We start from the raw sequence: 17,286 nt of genomic DNA on the forward strand, positions 1-17,286 counted from the left end.
CACATGTGATGGGAATCGTCCCCACCCATCCACCAAGGGCTTTCAGATTTTACAAAAAAGTTCAGGTTCACGTCATGTCCCATCCGCTTGACTTAGGACTCTCAAGAGGTTTTCACCCCCCAAAGGTCCAGGTCCAGAGGCTGCCCTGTGGACACCCTGCGTGCTTGCAGAGCCTGCCCTCTGGAAGCCCTTCTGCTAGGCAGTGCGGTGACTGGGGGGTTATGTGGGGAGGCATTACGCGCCAAAGGAAGAGCTGAGCAAGGCCAGGAAGTAGGAAAGCCAAGTGCACGTTTGACCACAAACTATTTCAGGCAGCCACTCGGGCTGGAAAACAGCATGGCTATGGGGAGCAGCCAGAAACTCTGCTGAAGGGAGTGGGTAAGGTGGCTAACAGGGGCAGCGAGGCTTCAATCCCTGCAGCGCTCTCTCTCTCTGGAGGCCCAGGCACAGCCAGGCACATTCCAAAGGACGTCCGGAGCCAGAGTAAGTGGGTGGGGAAAAGGAAGGAAGAGCAGGCCTGAGATTCATTCCAAGATGCTTAACCAAGAGGACCTGGTCATCAGCAATTACACACACGGCTTGCGTAAAGAAATAGAGTCTTCTCCTGCCAGGGGACGATGCACAAAGACAGGGACAAGGAGAAGATGCTCGTTAATGTACTTAACGTCAACCCCAGAGGTGCTTGCTGGACACGCTGGACTGATGGATTTAGGATCTGCTGCCACCTGAAGAGACAGCATCCCTAGAGCACGATGGCCTCCGCCCAGGCTGAGAGGCAGGCAGCCCAGCACCACCCTCACCCAGAATACCTGCCCTTCTCCTCCCTCACCCTCACCCCCGCAGCCTTCAAGGCCTGGCAGAAACCCACCTCATCCTCCTCAACAAAGCATCCCCTCTGCACGCTGGCAGAACTGATGGTATCCGGTCCATTCTCCATGCAAATAATCCGACACCATCTCCCCAGACCAGCCCCAGGGCTGCTGACCTCCAACCTCTGGCTCTGCGAGCACCCACTCACTTGGGCTCTCACCCAACCAGAAGGCGAGCACCCGGAGGGCAGGGCAGCTGCACCCACTCAGCACCCAGTGTATGGCAAGAGATAGCCACCCCTTCACAGGTGACAAGTTGCCAAGAATAAACGCTGCTTAACCTCTTGACATCAATAAATGTTGGCTGATACCTCTGACTGGTAGCCAAGAATTTAAAAGAGGACCTTGAAAAGTCAAAAGGCAGAATCTAATGGGGGGACCAAAATGGAAGGTATTACTGTTCAATTTGGCAACTGTCTTCATTAGCTTGCAAAGAGCCCCTGGCATTAAGTTAATAGAAAGTGGTCTGTGTCACCTTATTACTTTTAGCATTTTATGAGAAATCTGCTCAGTCGTCCCCTTTCAGAATAAGACTGAAATGCCTCAAATTTGTTCCATAGGAGCTGCCAGAAAGCGGTTTTCACTGCAACCACTGGACACATGTTCATAACCTTTGTTCAGTATTTACTCAGATGTTTTCACCCAGGCAAGCCCCTGAGTATCTGTTTTTCCTTTTGCTTTCTTCCACAGGAGAACTCCTGCCCCTCGTGCCACGCTGAACACTGGCAGTCAGGGCATCAGAGGCTGCAGCAGGCAATCAGGACCCACCGTGCTTCCTCAAGGCTTGAGGGGACCCATCAAGAAGTGGTCATCTAGAAAACCCAAGCTCGTGGTTGTGACTAACTCACAAAGAACATCCAGTTTCTCTGCAATTTATCAGAAGCTGCTGGACTTCATCCCCAGGCAGTTCCAAACGGGCTTAAGAAAATGTGCTGAGGCAGTGAGTCGGCTCTGTCATACGAAGGTGACCCACAAAATAGGCTAATTCCCTGGTGGCACAGTGGTTAAGAATCCACCTGCCGATGCAGGGGACATGGGTTCGAGCCCTGGCCCAGGAAGATCCCACATGCCGCGGAGCAACTAAGCCCGTGCGCCACAACTACTGAGCCTGCGCTCTAGAGCCCGCGAGCCACAACTACTGAGCCCACATGCCACAACTGCTGAAGCCCGCGTGCCTAGAGCCCGTGCTCCACAACAAGAGAAGCCACCACAATGAGAAGCCCGCGCACCGCAACTAGAGAAAGTGCAGGTGCAGCAACAAAGATCCTACCCAGCCAAAAATAAAATAAATTTATATTTAAAAAACACAATAGATGCTATGTCACACCCACTAGCATGGCTAGAATCAAGACAGACAACAAGTGCTGGCAAAGATGTGGAGAAATCAGAACCCTCACACATTGCTGATGAGAATGTAAAATAATAATACAGCTACTCTGGAGAAGTCTGGCAGTTCCTCACACTTACTATATGACTGAGCTATTCCATGCGCAGGTATATATATACCCAAGAGATCTGAAAACATATATCCTCACAAAAAGTTGTAAATGAATGTTCACAGCGAATTATTCACAATAGCCAAAAAGTGGAAACTCAAATGTCCATCAACTAATGAATGAATGAACAAAATGTGGTATAGCCGTACAATGGAATATTACTCACCCATATAAAGGCATGAAGTACTGACACATGCTGCAACATGAACCTTAAAAACATTACGCTAAGCGAAAGAAGCCAGACACAAAAGGTCCGTTTATATGAAATGTTCAGAATAGGCAAATTTACAGAAAGCAGGTTAGTGGTTGCCAGGGCTGAGAGAAAAGGGGGAATGGGAATGACTGCTGATGTGTATGGAGTTTCTTTTTGGGGTGATGAAATGTTCTGGAATAACTGAACAACCTTGTGAATATATTAAAAACCACTGAATTGTGGAACCTACATTTGGGTATGGGGGACAGACGATCAAAGAAGAACGTAGAATACATTCTCTGTCAGATGGGATAAGGACGATGAAGAGAAATAAAGCCATGTAGGGGTCACAGCATGAAGAGAAATAAAGCCATGTAGGGGTCACAGCAGAGTGCTCCACAGGGGGTGAGTACACTGTTAACACAGGATGGCTCAGGGATGCCTCACCAAGGAGGTGACAACTGGACAAAGATCTGAAGGAGGTGAGGGAGCAAAGCCCTGAGGATCCCTGGGGAGGCTGGTCCAGGCAGAGGGGGCAGGGAAGCTGGTGCAGCTGCAGGAGGATGAACAAAGCAGAGCTCAGGAGGAGAGGAGCGGAGTGGAGCTGACCGGCAGACCCTTAAACAGGACTTCAACCCACAGGCATCATAGGCAACATAAAGACAGGGAACCAAGAGCAGTGAGGCTAGAACGGCTGGTTTCCAGCTACGATGCCACTGAAAGCCCCTGCAAGGATGCTAAAATGGCCAAACAGATTGTGGTCCCTAGCCGAAAGTGGCCAGTCTACACTCTGGATTTTATCCAACCCCTCAGGCTGTGAGGACCTGCCCCCTGGCCAGGGAAAGGCCTTGCCCACGGGGCTCACAGAAAGGTGGCAACAGAGTTACAAATTGCAGTCAGCTGTACCTGGGGTGGCCTTCAGGGCCACACAGAACGGGCCGGCTTCCTATTTCCCAGGACAGCCCTTCAGAAGGCATCGAGTCTTCACAGACTTAGAGAACAGACTTATGGTTGCCAAGCGGGAGGGATGGAGGGGGAGTTTGGGGTCAGCAGAAGCAAAGTATTACATATAGAATGGATAAACAAGGACCTACTGTCTAGCACAGGGAACTATATTCAATATCCTGTGATAAACCATAATGGAAAAAAAATATAAAAAAGAATATGTATATATGTGTATAAGTGAATCACTTTGCTGTACAGCGGAAACTAACACAACATCGTGAATCGACTCTACTTCAATAAAAAAAAAGAAGCCAGCAAGTCTTCTCCAGTGCGCAGGTCCGGTTCCCTCAAGGGTCCGTTTCGAGATGGCACGGCCGCCCTCTGGGTCACCGTGCTCTGAAACCAGCTCGTCACTGCCACAAAGGGTGCCCTGCTTGCGGAGGGGCACCAGACTTACATCGCCCTCCTTCTAAACGACTCTGCTCCCCATGGCCCCACCACGTTTCGTGATCCAGAGAAAGTTTTCCTCACGCTTCTAGGTCTGAGGCAGACTTTGGGCAGCCCCAAAGCTACTTCAGACCTGCTCAGGAAGTAGTTGTGGTATAAGCAACAAAGAAGCGAGTAATTAAAGTGCCATGCCCAGCCGGAGGCTCCCCGGGCTGCGCTGCAGGGAGAAGAGGAAAGTCTGACAGGAAGTGCCTTTCCCTGTGGGCTGAGGCGTCCTGAACCGCTTGCCCACCCCCCAGAGAGAGCTACGCCAGTGTGGTGTGTTTACTACTCTAGTTCAAGGGCAGCATTTCTTAAAGTGAGTCCCGTGAAACAGCCCTGCCTCAGAATGTGAATAAGGATTCCTCAGAAAGGGGTTCTGTGATAAGTTACATTGAGAAATACTGGGTGAAACTAAGTTAAACTTTTTTGTTTTTTTCAACTTCAGCACTTAACAGAGCTTTTGATGTGCTGCTTTTGATGTGCCGGACCCTCCAAGAGGAGAGGCACTAGTGACATATGTTATTAGTCCCAGGGACTATGACTCTGCAGACGCCATCTCAGTCCCCGTCCAACCCTATGACGTCTGTACAGTCATTTATCCCCGTTTTCTAAACAGAGAGTCAGCGGTACGGAGAAGCGAGGCTGTTCACTCAGAGCCTCTGTTAGGAGTCAGGAGGGGGGTAGGCAGTCCGAGACGTTATCTTGACCAGAGAACTCGGAGAAGCCCAGTGAGCCCTCCTGAGGAGGCTTCTGAGACATCTAGGCACCCCAGCAGTCATGGCGGGTGGGAACGTCAACTACCTCCTTGTTATCAGCTGGGCTGCGATGCAGGACTCCCTGGCAAACCAGGCTGGAGAACGTGGCTGAGGCCCAAAGTCTCAGCAGGACCTCACTCTCCTCCCGCACAGGTAAGCCTGAGGGGTGTGGGAGAGAGAGGGCAACGGTGCTCCCCACCCCGCCATGCTGAGGCAGCCCTGTTCCCGCCACGTCTCCTGTCTCTGGAGCCAGCAGAAAACTCCAGAGAGAAAGGAAGCCACACTCATGCATGAGACCTCTTATGCAGTGACCGTGCCCACTAGTAAACAGGGTCCTCAAGCCAGTCTACATCACTGTCCTCTGGAGAGGAATCGGGGAACGGAGAGAGCCCCCCTCACCACAGCCGATTCCACATCCACACTAAACCACCCCTCAGGTCCCTTCATCCCTGGAGTAAGCAGAGGCCGTGGGACTAACTGTGGGTACAGCTGCCGCCTTTCCCATTAAGGATTTCAGGAAATGACAAACCAGTTAAAACAGCATCAACGAGTTTAGGGGGCCCCTTGCTTCTGCTTTCTTCCGATACTGAGCCTGATGGGGTAGGGGCAGAGAAGAGGCCACCCCCAGAATCCCCACCCCTTCTCCACTGTACCCCAGGTCCCAGAATGTATGTACATCCTGCTGCAGGACCCCTCCTACCAGACACATATCTGCCTCACTGAGGGATGATTAAACATTGGTTATAGACTAGCTTCCTGATTTGGGTTCTAACTGAGCGAAATTATAAAGTTCCAAAACCCAGCCTTAAAAGCCTTCTCTGTTTATAAAACTGCTATGAGACAACAGTGGAGAATATTAATGACCCCCACGGTAGTGAGTAAAAGCACAAAAAGCACAGAACAAAGAAGTCCACACTGGATATAGCTTTTACTACATTTGTCAAATTTCACCTATTTTAAAGGCTTTCTGCAAAAAACTGCACACTGATTCAGTGTTTCAAAGCAGGAATGAATGAATGAGAGCTGCCCGTGTGGATTTTCCCATTTTGGTTTTATCTCCAGCCTGCAGGCTTCCTAGCCGTGATTCCATTCTTTCTCACGTGGGCCTGTAAACCTGGGCTGAGATCCACCCGTGCACGAATTACCTGAGATTCACACCAGCTTTTTCCATCCAGTGCCACCAACCCAAAGTAGATCCAAGAATGTCCTCATAAGAGTCCAACCGTCTGCCTCTGGCCTCAGGACACCAAGGCCCCAGGGACAGATCGCTGAAAGAAGGATGCTCAGGGGTGATGGCACCCATGATGCCAGGAGAAAGGGTGATGGGAGCAGGACTGAGCCACCCTCTACTCATCACCAGTTGCCTTTTCATTCGGTTCTACAACAGCAAGCATCACACGTGTCTTCAAGAATGTGACTCTGGGGCAGAGGACACTCAGGGCCCAAGTCCTACATTTTCAGGGAGTTTACAACATTTTGCATTTGCCTGACTTTTTTTTTTTTCTTTGCGGTACACGGGCCTCTCACTGTTGTGGCCTCTCCCGTTGCGGAGCACAGGCTCCGGACGCGCAGGCTCAGCAGCCATGGCTCACGGGCCCAGCCGCTCCGCAGCATGTGGGATCTTCCCGGACCGGGGCACGAACCCGTGTCCCCTGCATCGGCAGGCGGACTCTCAACCACTGCGCCACCAGGGAAGCCCCTGCCTGATCTTTTTACTCACAAACCTCCTTAGGAAGCATGAGCAGGATGGGGCTGACCATGTTGGTAATAATAATGTGCTATGATTGCACAGGTTTCAAGTACTCCGATTCTGGGAGCTGGTCTTGGGAGGTGGCGGGGAGAAGCATTTTAAGCTGCATTACTCTATTTCCGGCTCACAGTAACCCTGAGGGGAAGGCAGGTCAGGGATGGCAATCCTCACCTGGGAGACAAGAGGTCACATGACTTGCCCAGGATCATCCAGAAAATCTCCTTCTCCCATATCAGAGGCTCTTTCCAAAAGGCAAAAGTGGGTGGCCTAAGTCTGAGAATAACTCCAGCCCCACACCCTTCAGTGCTGTGTTTGCAGGCACGTCTCATACTGCCTCAATTACTGGGCACTCACCACGTGCCCGGCACAGTACTGAGGGCCATCGGAGGCATCATCTCATTAATTCTCAGAATGCCCTGACCACAGGCCAAGTCAGGAGAGGCTGCGACACTCGAACCCACCCCTCCTCTGTGTAGACACAGGATTGTACAGAACTTCAGTCCTCAACTGCAGGCTGGGAAACCAACAGAAACACAAGGCGCCTGGAAACATGACCCTATAACGTGCACAAACCAGAGCGGGCAGCTGCCCAGGCTCCACTGGGGCCCAAGGTCTATAAACGCCCATCTCCCATGGAGCCGGTTTTGCACAAGGCTCATCAAGAAGCCAGAAGTTTTCGCTTGGAAGTTTCTATACCCCTACCTCAACAGACACCAGGGTAAAAATGGTCAGGTGCCCAGGCTAGCCTACAGAAGCCAAGTAGATACACAGCTAAAGCCAAGCTCTATGGCCCAGGCCTGGGTTCCAGGGCCAGGAGCCAGACTCATGGGGTGTAGGAAGGAAAGTACTAGAAGAGGAGAGGAGGGTCTCCTCGACCTTTCCAGGACTGAGACCTCATCAAGGTCTAATCAGGCAGTTGGCCTCCTTCCTCCCAACCTCCCTCTGCCTAGACTCGGGGGTTTCTCAAGACATGCCTGAGCCTATCTCCAAAAGACCCCAGGAGAGCACCAGGCTCCAAAATCATTTTCTCCTCCTTCCTTCCACCTTTCCCTCAACCTCATTTGTCATATTCATCCCATTCCCTTGGGTCATCTATCTCCACTCAGTGTCAGAGGAAAGCAATCAGACTGGAGGCTAATTCACACCAAGTTTAGTTAGCACTTGCAAAGGACTGGCTGGGCAAGAGGTTCCATGGCAGAAATATCTGCCTTGGTTTTACAGGGGTTTATGAGCTCAGAGTGGAAGACTGTCTGCTCTGCCTACTCTCATAAACTCTTCACTTCCTTTTGTTCTAACCCACAGAGTTGCTAAAAGCTGAAGTTAGTTCGTAACTGCTCCCACAGCAGCCAGTATAACAACATCTGCAGCCCCTTTCATGGAAAGAGGGAGGCAGTGCAAAAGCTGGGATGCCTGTCAGGTCTCACCCGGCACTGCAGTTCACCTTCTGGATGTGACATGCTCGGTACACATGTGCACATACACACACACTCCAGATTAGCTGCTGCTTGAGGCCAGGGAGTCCACCTGTGGGTCTCTCACAGCCTGTCCAGCCAATGGACACCCAGAAAAGATATGCAGCTGGACACCAACAGCTCCCCCGGTAATCCACCCCCAGCCTTAGACCCATCGTAAAGCATGGATCTGGTCAAGTTCCTCCCTGCCGGAATGTTCACAAAGGCTCTGTCCCCTGTGTTCGGAGCAAGCCCCCCGCCTGGCATCCAAGCCCCCATACACGTACAAACCTCCTTCGCCCATCTCTTCCATCACTGCTTCCCAACACGTGCCCTAATGCGTTTGTCAAAAGAGGTGGTGTGCTGTCTCCCAAACACTCACCACACTCTTTCCACCTGCCTGAACTGCTCACTACCTGTTTCCACAATGACATCTTACCCACCCTTCAAAGCCTACCTCAAGTACCACCTCCCCTATGAAGTCCTCCTACTTCCTGCCAAATGCCTGGTACTCATCCTCTCCTGAACGCTCAGCACGGTGTGGATCTCCCCGGTGGTCTTCAAGACGTGCTGCCTGATTGTTGGACCATGCCACCCATCCCACCACCAGGAGCCCACCAAGTGGCAACCCAGCAAACATCTCTGGGACACCCGGAGTGCCCAGCACCACGTTGTGCAAACATCAGACCCTTGGCAAAGGATGTCTATTGGCAAAGGGTTGACCACAGGACAGGAGAGCCTTCCAAAAAAGTCTCCCAGGGCCTGTGGCCAACCCTACCCACTGCTGACTCTCTGGGCACCTGCCTTCCCTGCCCAGGGGATCCCCACCTCAACCATGGACCAGGCATCGTGGCTCAATCTGGGTAAGGGCTGTTTTTATGGTCCGTGTCTCTAAGCCGGGGCCAACAGCTCCTTGGAGCCGTGTGACAAGGAGAGGGAAGCTGCTCTTTGCACCCTCCAGCTCCAGATGGGAAAAAAATATTTTCTTTTCCATTGCATAATGCTTCCAGTGGCGACAAACCCAACACCACTGACAGGAGATAAAAGCCCTGTGGGTGTGAGTGAGGAGAGAGAGAGGCTGCGTGTCTGTGTAGGGTACGTGGGCAGGCAAGTGTGAGAGGCAGGGCCAGCCAGCCACACGTGGCTCCGCCAACAAGCAATGGAAGGAAAAACAAGGTCTGACTAAAATCAGAGCCAGTGCGTTCCACCAACAAGGCCCCTTCATTCGTCTCTGAGGATGTGGTCTGAGCCGAAGGGGACAGTCCCCTTCGTGTGCAAAACACAAGGGGTTAACCATCGCCCACCCAGCCCAGCCAGGCCCCCTCCGCAGGGCTGCAGCGAGGGGCCCAGAAGAGGAGAGGAGGCCACGCTTTGGAAGCCTCAAGGGGCTGCGCGGGTATGAGAGGCTGGCACGCAGGTCTCGCCGTCAGAACGAGCGTGGTTGGTCAAGGCCTCAGGAACCTGCGGGGAGGCCCAGCTCACCCTAGAACTCGGAGAAGTGGCCTGCCCTCAGCTCCTAGCTTCCTCTCCTGTCATGTGGGGACAGCAACTGAAGCTCGAATACGGCTGCCTCAGGTCCCCCTGAGAGGCCAGACATCAACGGGCTTAGCAAACCGTACAGAACCTGGCACGTGCAGGCTGAGACAGTGGGGCTGGGGCAGTTGACACAGGCTGGCTCTGTAAGGCTCACCTTTGGCCCACGAATTCCACCTGAGGGGAGCTAGCCTAGGGAAATAACCCTAAGTAAAGAAAAGAATCTTTATGCGTGAGGGCATTCATCACAGTGTAATTGATGATTGTAGGAAAAAACAGAAAGCGTCTAGGTAGCTGAGAACACAGAAATGATAAGATGAACTAAGGTTCATCTACTCAATGGAATCATTCAAAAAATTTTCAAACACTGTGAATACACAGAAAACGGTGATGAGTGACATTAACTGAAAAAGTCATAATACAGATCTACTTGTACTACTTCTTTCATTTTTGAGCTTAAGCTGAAATGAAGGTTCGATTTCATAGGCTGATATATAAAAAAGACTCTCAAAATGCTTTAAATATATAGTATAAATCCTACTTTGCCTAAATTTTTAAAAAGCTACGTGCTGGGAAGATATTAGAAGATAATCAGAATTAACAGTAATGCTATTTATGTAGTAATAAAGGGATAACTTTTTTTCTATTTTAATGTAGTTTTCAGATTTTTTTATGAATGACTGTTACTTTAAAAATAGAAAAGTAAGTAAACGTACTGTAAGGGCAGTTTGAGTACAGAAGGGTAACACTTATGCTTCAGAAAGGGGAGGGGAAAAGAGGCTTCAAGGCACAGAAATAAACAACCTGGAGTTTGGGGGCAAACACCTGACAGGACCTCCTGAGACATGACTCAGGAGAACACAAGCTTTTCTGACCCAGCTCTCCTGGGCAAGACCAAGGGTTTATGATCCACCCACATCCCATTCTCACTTTCTCAGAGGAAAAAGAACACTGTGAAAGAAACAAAATAAACCAAAATAGCAAGAATGCAGCAATTACACGAGAACAAAACGATCAACAAAGCACAAAACAGGGGCTTCCCTGGTGGCGCAGTGGTTAAGAATCTGCCTGCCAATTCAGGGGACACAGGTTTGAGCCCTGATCCGGGAAGATCCCACATGCCGTAGGGCAATTAAGCCCACGTGCCACAACTACTGAGCCTGCGCTCTAGAGCCCGCGAGCCACAACTACTGAGCCCGCATGCTGCAACTGCTGAAGCCCATGCGCCTGGAGCCCATGCTCTACAAGAGCAGCCACTGCAATGAGAAGCCCGCGCACTGCAACAAAGAGTAGCCCCCGCTCGCCACAACTAGAGAAAGCCCGCATGCAGCAACGAAGACCCAACACAGCCAAAAATAAAAACAAATTAATTAATTAATTTAGAAAAAAAAGCACAAAACAACAGCAATTTCTATGATTGAAAACAATGAATACAAAAAAGGTAGCAATAAAGAGCCATGACACACTCAAGACGGCACTAATGGTGCTGGAAAACAGAGCATCCTTCCGAAAATTGCAAGAATTCCAAAAGATCTGCCTGGCAGGAGCTTTGCAACACTGCCAAGTGTTGTGCAGCAGCCAGACTGCTCGGTGGAAACACCCAAACTCCGAGGGGAGATCCAGGACCGTGCGTTTTATTTTATGATTATCAAAGTTTAGTTAACTCCTAATAACGTGCTTCTTAGGAAGTGGACTTTGAGTAGATGTAAAAATGAACCTCTGGCAGTGAATCATTTGCCTAAAGAACCCAAGAAAAGACCCCGTGTTTGGGTCGGCACATCTCACACAGCTCCCTCCCCACCCCCTGATATCGGGCCCTCAGAGCCCACAGATCACCTGAAGGGACACCTATGATCTGATCTACTGCATGGACAGCAAAGCTCCAGGCAAAGCCTCTTCTCCGAAGACATGGCCCCGGGGGCAAGGCCAGGCTCTGGGGCAGGGCAGAGTGAGCGAGGCAGAGGGGCAGCGAGCTGGGTCCCTAACTCTTGTCAACTGCACTTACTGTTCACAGCCTGGTCCATGCCAGGGCTGTGAGGCAGAAGTATCTTCTCTGTCCTGACAACCCTCTCCCTCTGGGTGCCCCAAAGCAAAACCTGGCCCAGAGTTTAGCACATCATGGGCAGAGACCTACATGAGGAAAGGAGGGAGAAAGAGGGAAAGGAAGGTCAGGCACGCCTCCTCCCAGATCTCCCAGTCCTTTGCCAGTTCTTCTGTCACAGAGCTTCATTCAAGGCCAATTGTGCATGCAAGACAACAGGACTGGGCAGGTCCCTAAGGCCCATCTAGTCAAGACATTTCAAAGTGCAAGTTTAACCACGAAACCTTTTGCCCAAATAGAATCCTGCTCCCAAGCCTGATCTACAGAGCGATCAAGATGGACTGCTAGGAGTGAGGTGGGGATGGGAGAGAGAGGCAGGGAAAGGGTAGAACCCCTCTTCCTTCTCTCCCCAGAACTACAGAATCCCATAGGAGATTCCCGTAACCCTGGACTCTTCACTAGTTCAGACTCCTCATTTCTAGGTGGGGAAACTGAGGCCTCAGCAAAGACACACAGGGGTTAGAGGGGCAGCTGGGACCAGCACCCACGTCTGTCTTCTCCCCTGGAATCCAGGAGATGAGGAGCCACACCTTCCTCCAGTCTGAGAGGCCCACGGCACCTGCACAGGGCCTGCCCAGAGAGATCACACCTGCCCACCTGAGGGGAGAGAAATAACTGCTCATCACTCAACTCCTCGGTCAGCTCTCATGTGTAACCTCCACGGCTACGGCGTGGGCGGGGGGCGGACTTGGGGAGCTGACGGAGCTGCACCTGGTCTCCTCACAGAATCACAAATGCCAGCTCTCCTCCCCGTGCCCTTTAGGTGAGTTTGTCCCCCATCTCCTTCAGACCTGAGCTCACTGAAGCTCCCTGAGCTCTTGCCTTACAGCTAAGAGAACAATCAGAGGCCTCTGTGGTGCAGGAACTTGCCCTATGGAGACAAAGTCCCAGCCAAAACGGTGGGCTAGATCTTCCTGTGCTATGACAACCTGCCAACAGGAGCCCAGCCTCATCCTCTGACTCCTGGGTTCCTGCTTCACCAGGAATTAAACGGCGGTGCTCCCGACTCCTCTCCCACCCTAGGCTGCTGGGCTGGAGCAGTGGGCCTCCACCAAGCGGCCAGGCTGTCCCCTCAGCTGTCGGGTCCCGCCTGGTCTGGGAACCGCAGAAAACTCAACTAGTCACAGTTCAAATAGCTGCTACCCCAAGACCCCAGAACTCCCCTCGTCACCCCTAAAATGCTCAGCTCATGGTTCGCCACAGCCAGAAACGGGGGCTGGGGGCAATACCCAGCGCTCCAGAATCAATCATGGGCACTTCGGAGGAAATAAACCCAGAAGCTGGAACACCCCATGAATAAGACCCTCACCCCCTTCAAGTCTTCTAGTCCAAGGATAACCTGCCAGCACTTCCTACCACACATCAGACAGTCACATCTCTTCTGCCCTGAAGGGACTAAAGCCCAGAAAATACTTCAATCGTGCACCAGCGTTTCAGAAAAAGTCTTGTTACTCAGTCATAATTTGCACCTCTCACATCTATAGATTTGATATTTTAAAGTCAGATAAGTACAGGTTCAAACCAGAAAAAGCAGGATCACAGACTGGGACGGAGGGTTATCTAGTCCAACCTGCCATTTTACAGATAAGCAAACGGAGTCCCAGAGGGGGCTGCGTATAAGGAGCAGAATCCGAGCTGGAGCCCAGATGCCCTGATCCAGGGACTCCACACGGCACAACTCACACCGTGAACTTGTGAATGGACTCCAGGAGCTGTGCAGCCCAGGGCCCTGCCATGGAGTCTCTGTGCAGGAAACTCTGCACATAGAGGGCTTGGCTGGCCCCCTTGCCCTCTCCCTCGTGTTGGAGTGGAGCTCTTCTCTCTGATACGGGACACCAGCAGTATTGGGGCCGGGAAAACAGATGCAAAGTCACACCCCAGGGGCTACTGCCCCGCAGCTCAGGTTACCTTTGGGCATGATCTGATGCATGGCCACTGAAAGGAAGAAGATGGAGTCGCTGTAGTAGGTCCCGGAGCCGGCACTGAAGTGCTTCTGCATGGCCTCCACGACGGGGAAGAGTCTGTCCGTCAGCACACCGACGTCATGGAAGACAACCTGCAGAAGGGCACGGGAAATGGCTGAAGTGAGTACCCTACCCGGGCACCTGGCACACGTGCCGTCTGAGGAGGGGGCAGACCTCTCCAGGGCCCACGAGCAGGGGGCCCACGAGCATAGGACTTGGAATCCCTAAGAGCTAACAAAACGGGGAGGAGTGGGGAGTCCGCAGAGGCTGGCTACGGGGACGGGGATGCCGAGTGTGAGCGTGTGCAGGGAGGCACGTGGGGTGTAGTGGAAGAGGACTGCGAGCCTGAATGGGAATGGGAGCAGCTTCTGAACTTCAAACTGGGCCACCGTGGAGGAAGCTCTGTGCCCAGTGACTGGAATCCAGGTTAAAGCACGCTCCACTGCACGCAAGAAGTGCTCAATAAACGCACCCAGTCTTCAACGCTCACAGACATCTGCTGATGACCTTCCACCTCCCTCTTCCCTGGTGGCTAACAGGACAGGATGAGCCTGCGAAACGGCCATGAGCTGCTCGGCCGCCACCACCCAGACTCCAGGGCCAAGAACCTGCCTGAACAGGGCGCCGACAGTGAAAGGAGGGGCCGTGCGAGGCCCCATCTGGCTAGCCTACGCTCGCAGTGGCCCTGCCCGCAGGAGAAAAGACAGGTGTGGGTGGTGCCCGAGAAGTCCCCAAAGCAGGTAGGCTCCATTTTGTCGCTTACATCTGCCCTTTCCCTCAACTCTGCCCGGGCCAGCCCGCGGTGTCACCCACCCAGCCAGCCCACAGTCCCAGAGCCATCAGTGGTCAGACTGTTGGAATAAGCACCTCTGAAGGCCCTGCAGCGGCCAGCTGCCCCGTCTGCTTCTTCCTACTTTAGGTTCTGCTTTTGGCCAGAAATCTGTTTTTGTCTTAACTCACTTAAGTGTTTGCTTTTTATCCTCAGATCCACTTAAATTTCTAAAACACTTAGAAAAGTGTTTTAAAAACTTAAAAAAGAAATCTTTTAGGGCTTCCCTGGTGGCGCAGTGGTTGAGAGTCCGTCTGCCGATGCAGGGGACACGGGTTTGTGCTCCGGTCCTGGAAGATCCCACGTGCCGCGGAGCGGCTGGGCCCGTGAGCTGTGGCCGCTGAGCCTGCGTGTCCGGAGCCTGTGCTCCACAACGGGAGAGGCCACAACAGTGAGAGGCCACAACAGTGAGAGGCCCGCGTACAGAAAAAAAAAAAAAAAAGAAATCTTTCATATTCTGTTAGTCCTTATCATTCCCTAGCTGGAATTCTTTAAATTTTTTATCTCTTCATAAAAGTCTTTTTACAACTTCTTGACATTTCCCTTCTAATGCACTATTTTCCTTTATCCTTTTACTGACTGCTTCTTTTCTTCTATTTGACTTTTTCCTTTTTTGTGACCTCTCAGCCTGGGATGGGGACTCCAGACCTGTTCTGCTGTTTCTCAACACAGGTACCACACTATGGCTTTGGCCTTGTACGCCCCACACGCCTCGCTCACCTGACATCCTGGCTGCACGGGAATCACAAACCCCACAAGCTTTCCCACCTCCTGCCTTGCCCCCCTCCAAGCCAGGTTCTGTTGTGCCCCTTGAGTAATTTTCCAAACATACAAATTCATTTCTCTCTCTCCTTGGCTTCAAAACTTCATATGGCTCCTCAGTGCCCTGGGTTACAGTCCAAATGCCCCAGCAAGGCCCTGCACTAGTGGCTCTGGCTACCCCTCAGCTCTCCCTCCCCTGGTGACTGAGCAGAACTGAACCAGGCAGTCCTTACCCTGCCCACCACACCTTGGTGTCCTTTGTCCTTACGTGTTGCACCTGACCTTTGCACTGTCTGGAACTCATTCTCCCAGCCACCAGCTCCCGGGTGAACTCCCATCCAGTCTTCCAGCCTTGCTAGGCACCCACTCCGGCCTCCCCATGGCCTCCCACAATTCGTCACGCTGCCCTGCACGCCCTGTGTCATAGGGAGGAAGGTGCCATCTCCTTGTCCGTCTCCTCTGCAGGTCCTGTTTCTGCATCAGTAGGATGGGGCACTCCTGGAGGCCAGGGGCTGTGACTGCTCTTTGCCCTGGGCCCAACCCCAAGCCATCAGGACAGGCTCGCTGAATTAAATGAGCTGCATTCTGCACAAGTTACTAGACCTCTCGGAGACTCAATTTCTTCATGGATAACACAGTAATGCTGACACCTCCATCTCAGGTGGCTGTTAGGACCACCTGGGACAAGCAGATAAAACACCTAGCCCACAGCCTCTTCAATAAATGGTGCTGGGAAAACTGGACAGCTACATGTAAAAGGATGAATGAACACTCCCTAACACCATACACAAAAATAAACTCAAAATGGATTAAAGACCTAAATGTAAGGCCAGACACTATAAAACTATAAAACTCTTAGAGGAAAACATAGGCAGAACACTCTATGACATAAACCATAGCAAGATCCTTTTTGACCCACCTCCTGGAGAAATGGAAATAAAAACAAAAATTTTAAAATGGGACCTAATGAAACTTAAAAGCTTTTGCACAGCAAAGGAAACCATAAACAAGACGAAAAGACAACCCTCAGAATGGGAGAAAATATCTGCAAACGAAGCAACTGACAAAGGATTAATCTCCAAAGTATACAAGCAGCTCATGCAGCTCAATATCAAAAAAACAAACAACCCAATCCAAAAATGGGCAGAAGACCTAAACAGACATTTCTCTAAAGAAGATATAGATTGCCAACAAACATGAAAGGATTCTCAACATCACTAATCACTAGAGAAATGCAAGTCAAAACTACAATGAGGTATCACCTCACACCAGTCAGAATGGCCATCATCAAAATTCTACAAACAATAAATGCTGGAGAGGGTGTGGAGAAAAGGGAACCCTCTTGCACTGTTGGTGGGAAAGTAAATTGATACAGCCACTATGGAGAACAGTATGGAGGTTCCTTAAAAAACTACAAATAGAACCACCATACAACCCAGCAATCCCACTGCTGGGCATATACCCTGAGAAAACCATAATTCAAAAGGAGTCGTACCACAATGTTCATTGCTATTCTATTTACAATAGCCAGGACATGGAAGCAACCTAAGTGTCCATCAACAGATGAATGGATAAAGAAGATGTGGCACATATATACAGTGGAATATTACTCAGCCATAAAAAGAAACAAAATTGAGTTATTTGTAGTGAGGTGGATGGACCTAGAGTCTGTCATACAGAGCGAAGTAAGTCAGAAAGAGAAAAAGAAATACCATATGCTAACACATATATACGGAATCTAATTTAAAAAATAAAAGTTTCTGAAGACCCTAGGGGCAGGACAGGAATAAAGACAAAGACGTAGAGAATGGACTTGAGGACATGGGGAGGGGGAAGGGTAAGCTGGGACAAAGTGAGAGAGTGGCATGGACATATATACACTCCCAAATGTAAAATAGCTAGCTAGTGGGAAGCAGCCGCATAGCACAGGGAAATCAGCTCCACGCTCTGTGACCACCTAGAGGGGTGGGATGGGGGGTGGGAGACACAAAAAGGAGGGGATATGAGGGTTTATGTATATGTATAGCTGATTCACTTTGTTATAAAGCAGAAACTAACACACCACTGTAAAGAAATTATACTCCAATAAAGATGTTAAAAAAAAAAAATAGGGGCTTCCCTGGTGGCGCAGTGGTTGGGAGCCCGCCTG

General features: G+C 51.0%; 1 protein-coding gene across 1 annotated transcript in view; it reads right to left on the bottom strand.

The window, feature by feature from the left end:
- The window catches only part of XXYLT1 (xyloside xylosyltransferase 1), a 191,047-nt gene that overhangs the window by 143,556 nt on the left and 30,205 nt on the right, over nt 1-17,286 (bottom strand). The window contains exon 2 of the mRNA XM_024752142.1: nt 13,491-13,638. Coding sequence (XP_024607910.1) covers nt 13,491-13,638 — 148 coding nt within the window. The remainder of the gene's footprint in view (nt 1-13,490; nt 13,639-17,286) is intronic.

The sequence above is a fragment of the Neophocaena asiaeorientalis genome, unplaced genomic scaffold, assembly GCF_003031525.2.
Source record: "Neophocaena asiaeorientalis asiaeorientalis breed wild unplaced genomic scaffold, Neophocaena_asiaeorientalis_V1.1 scaffold293, whole genome shotgun sequence".
NCBI classification, from domain to species: Eukaryota; Metazoa; Chordata; class Mammalia; order Artiodactyla; family Phocoenidae; genus Neophocaena; species Neophocaena asiaeorientalis.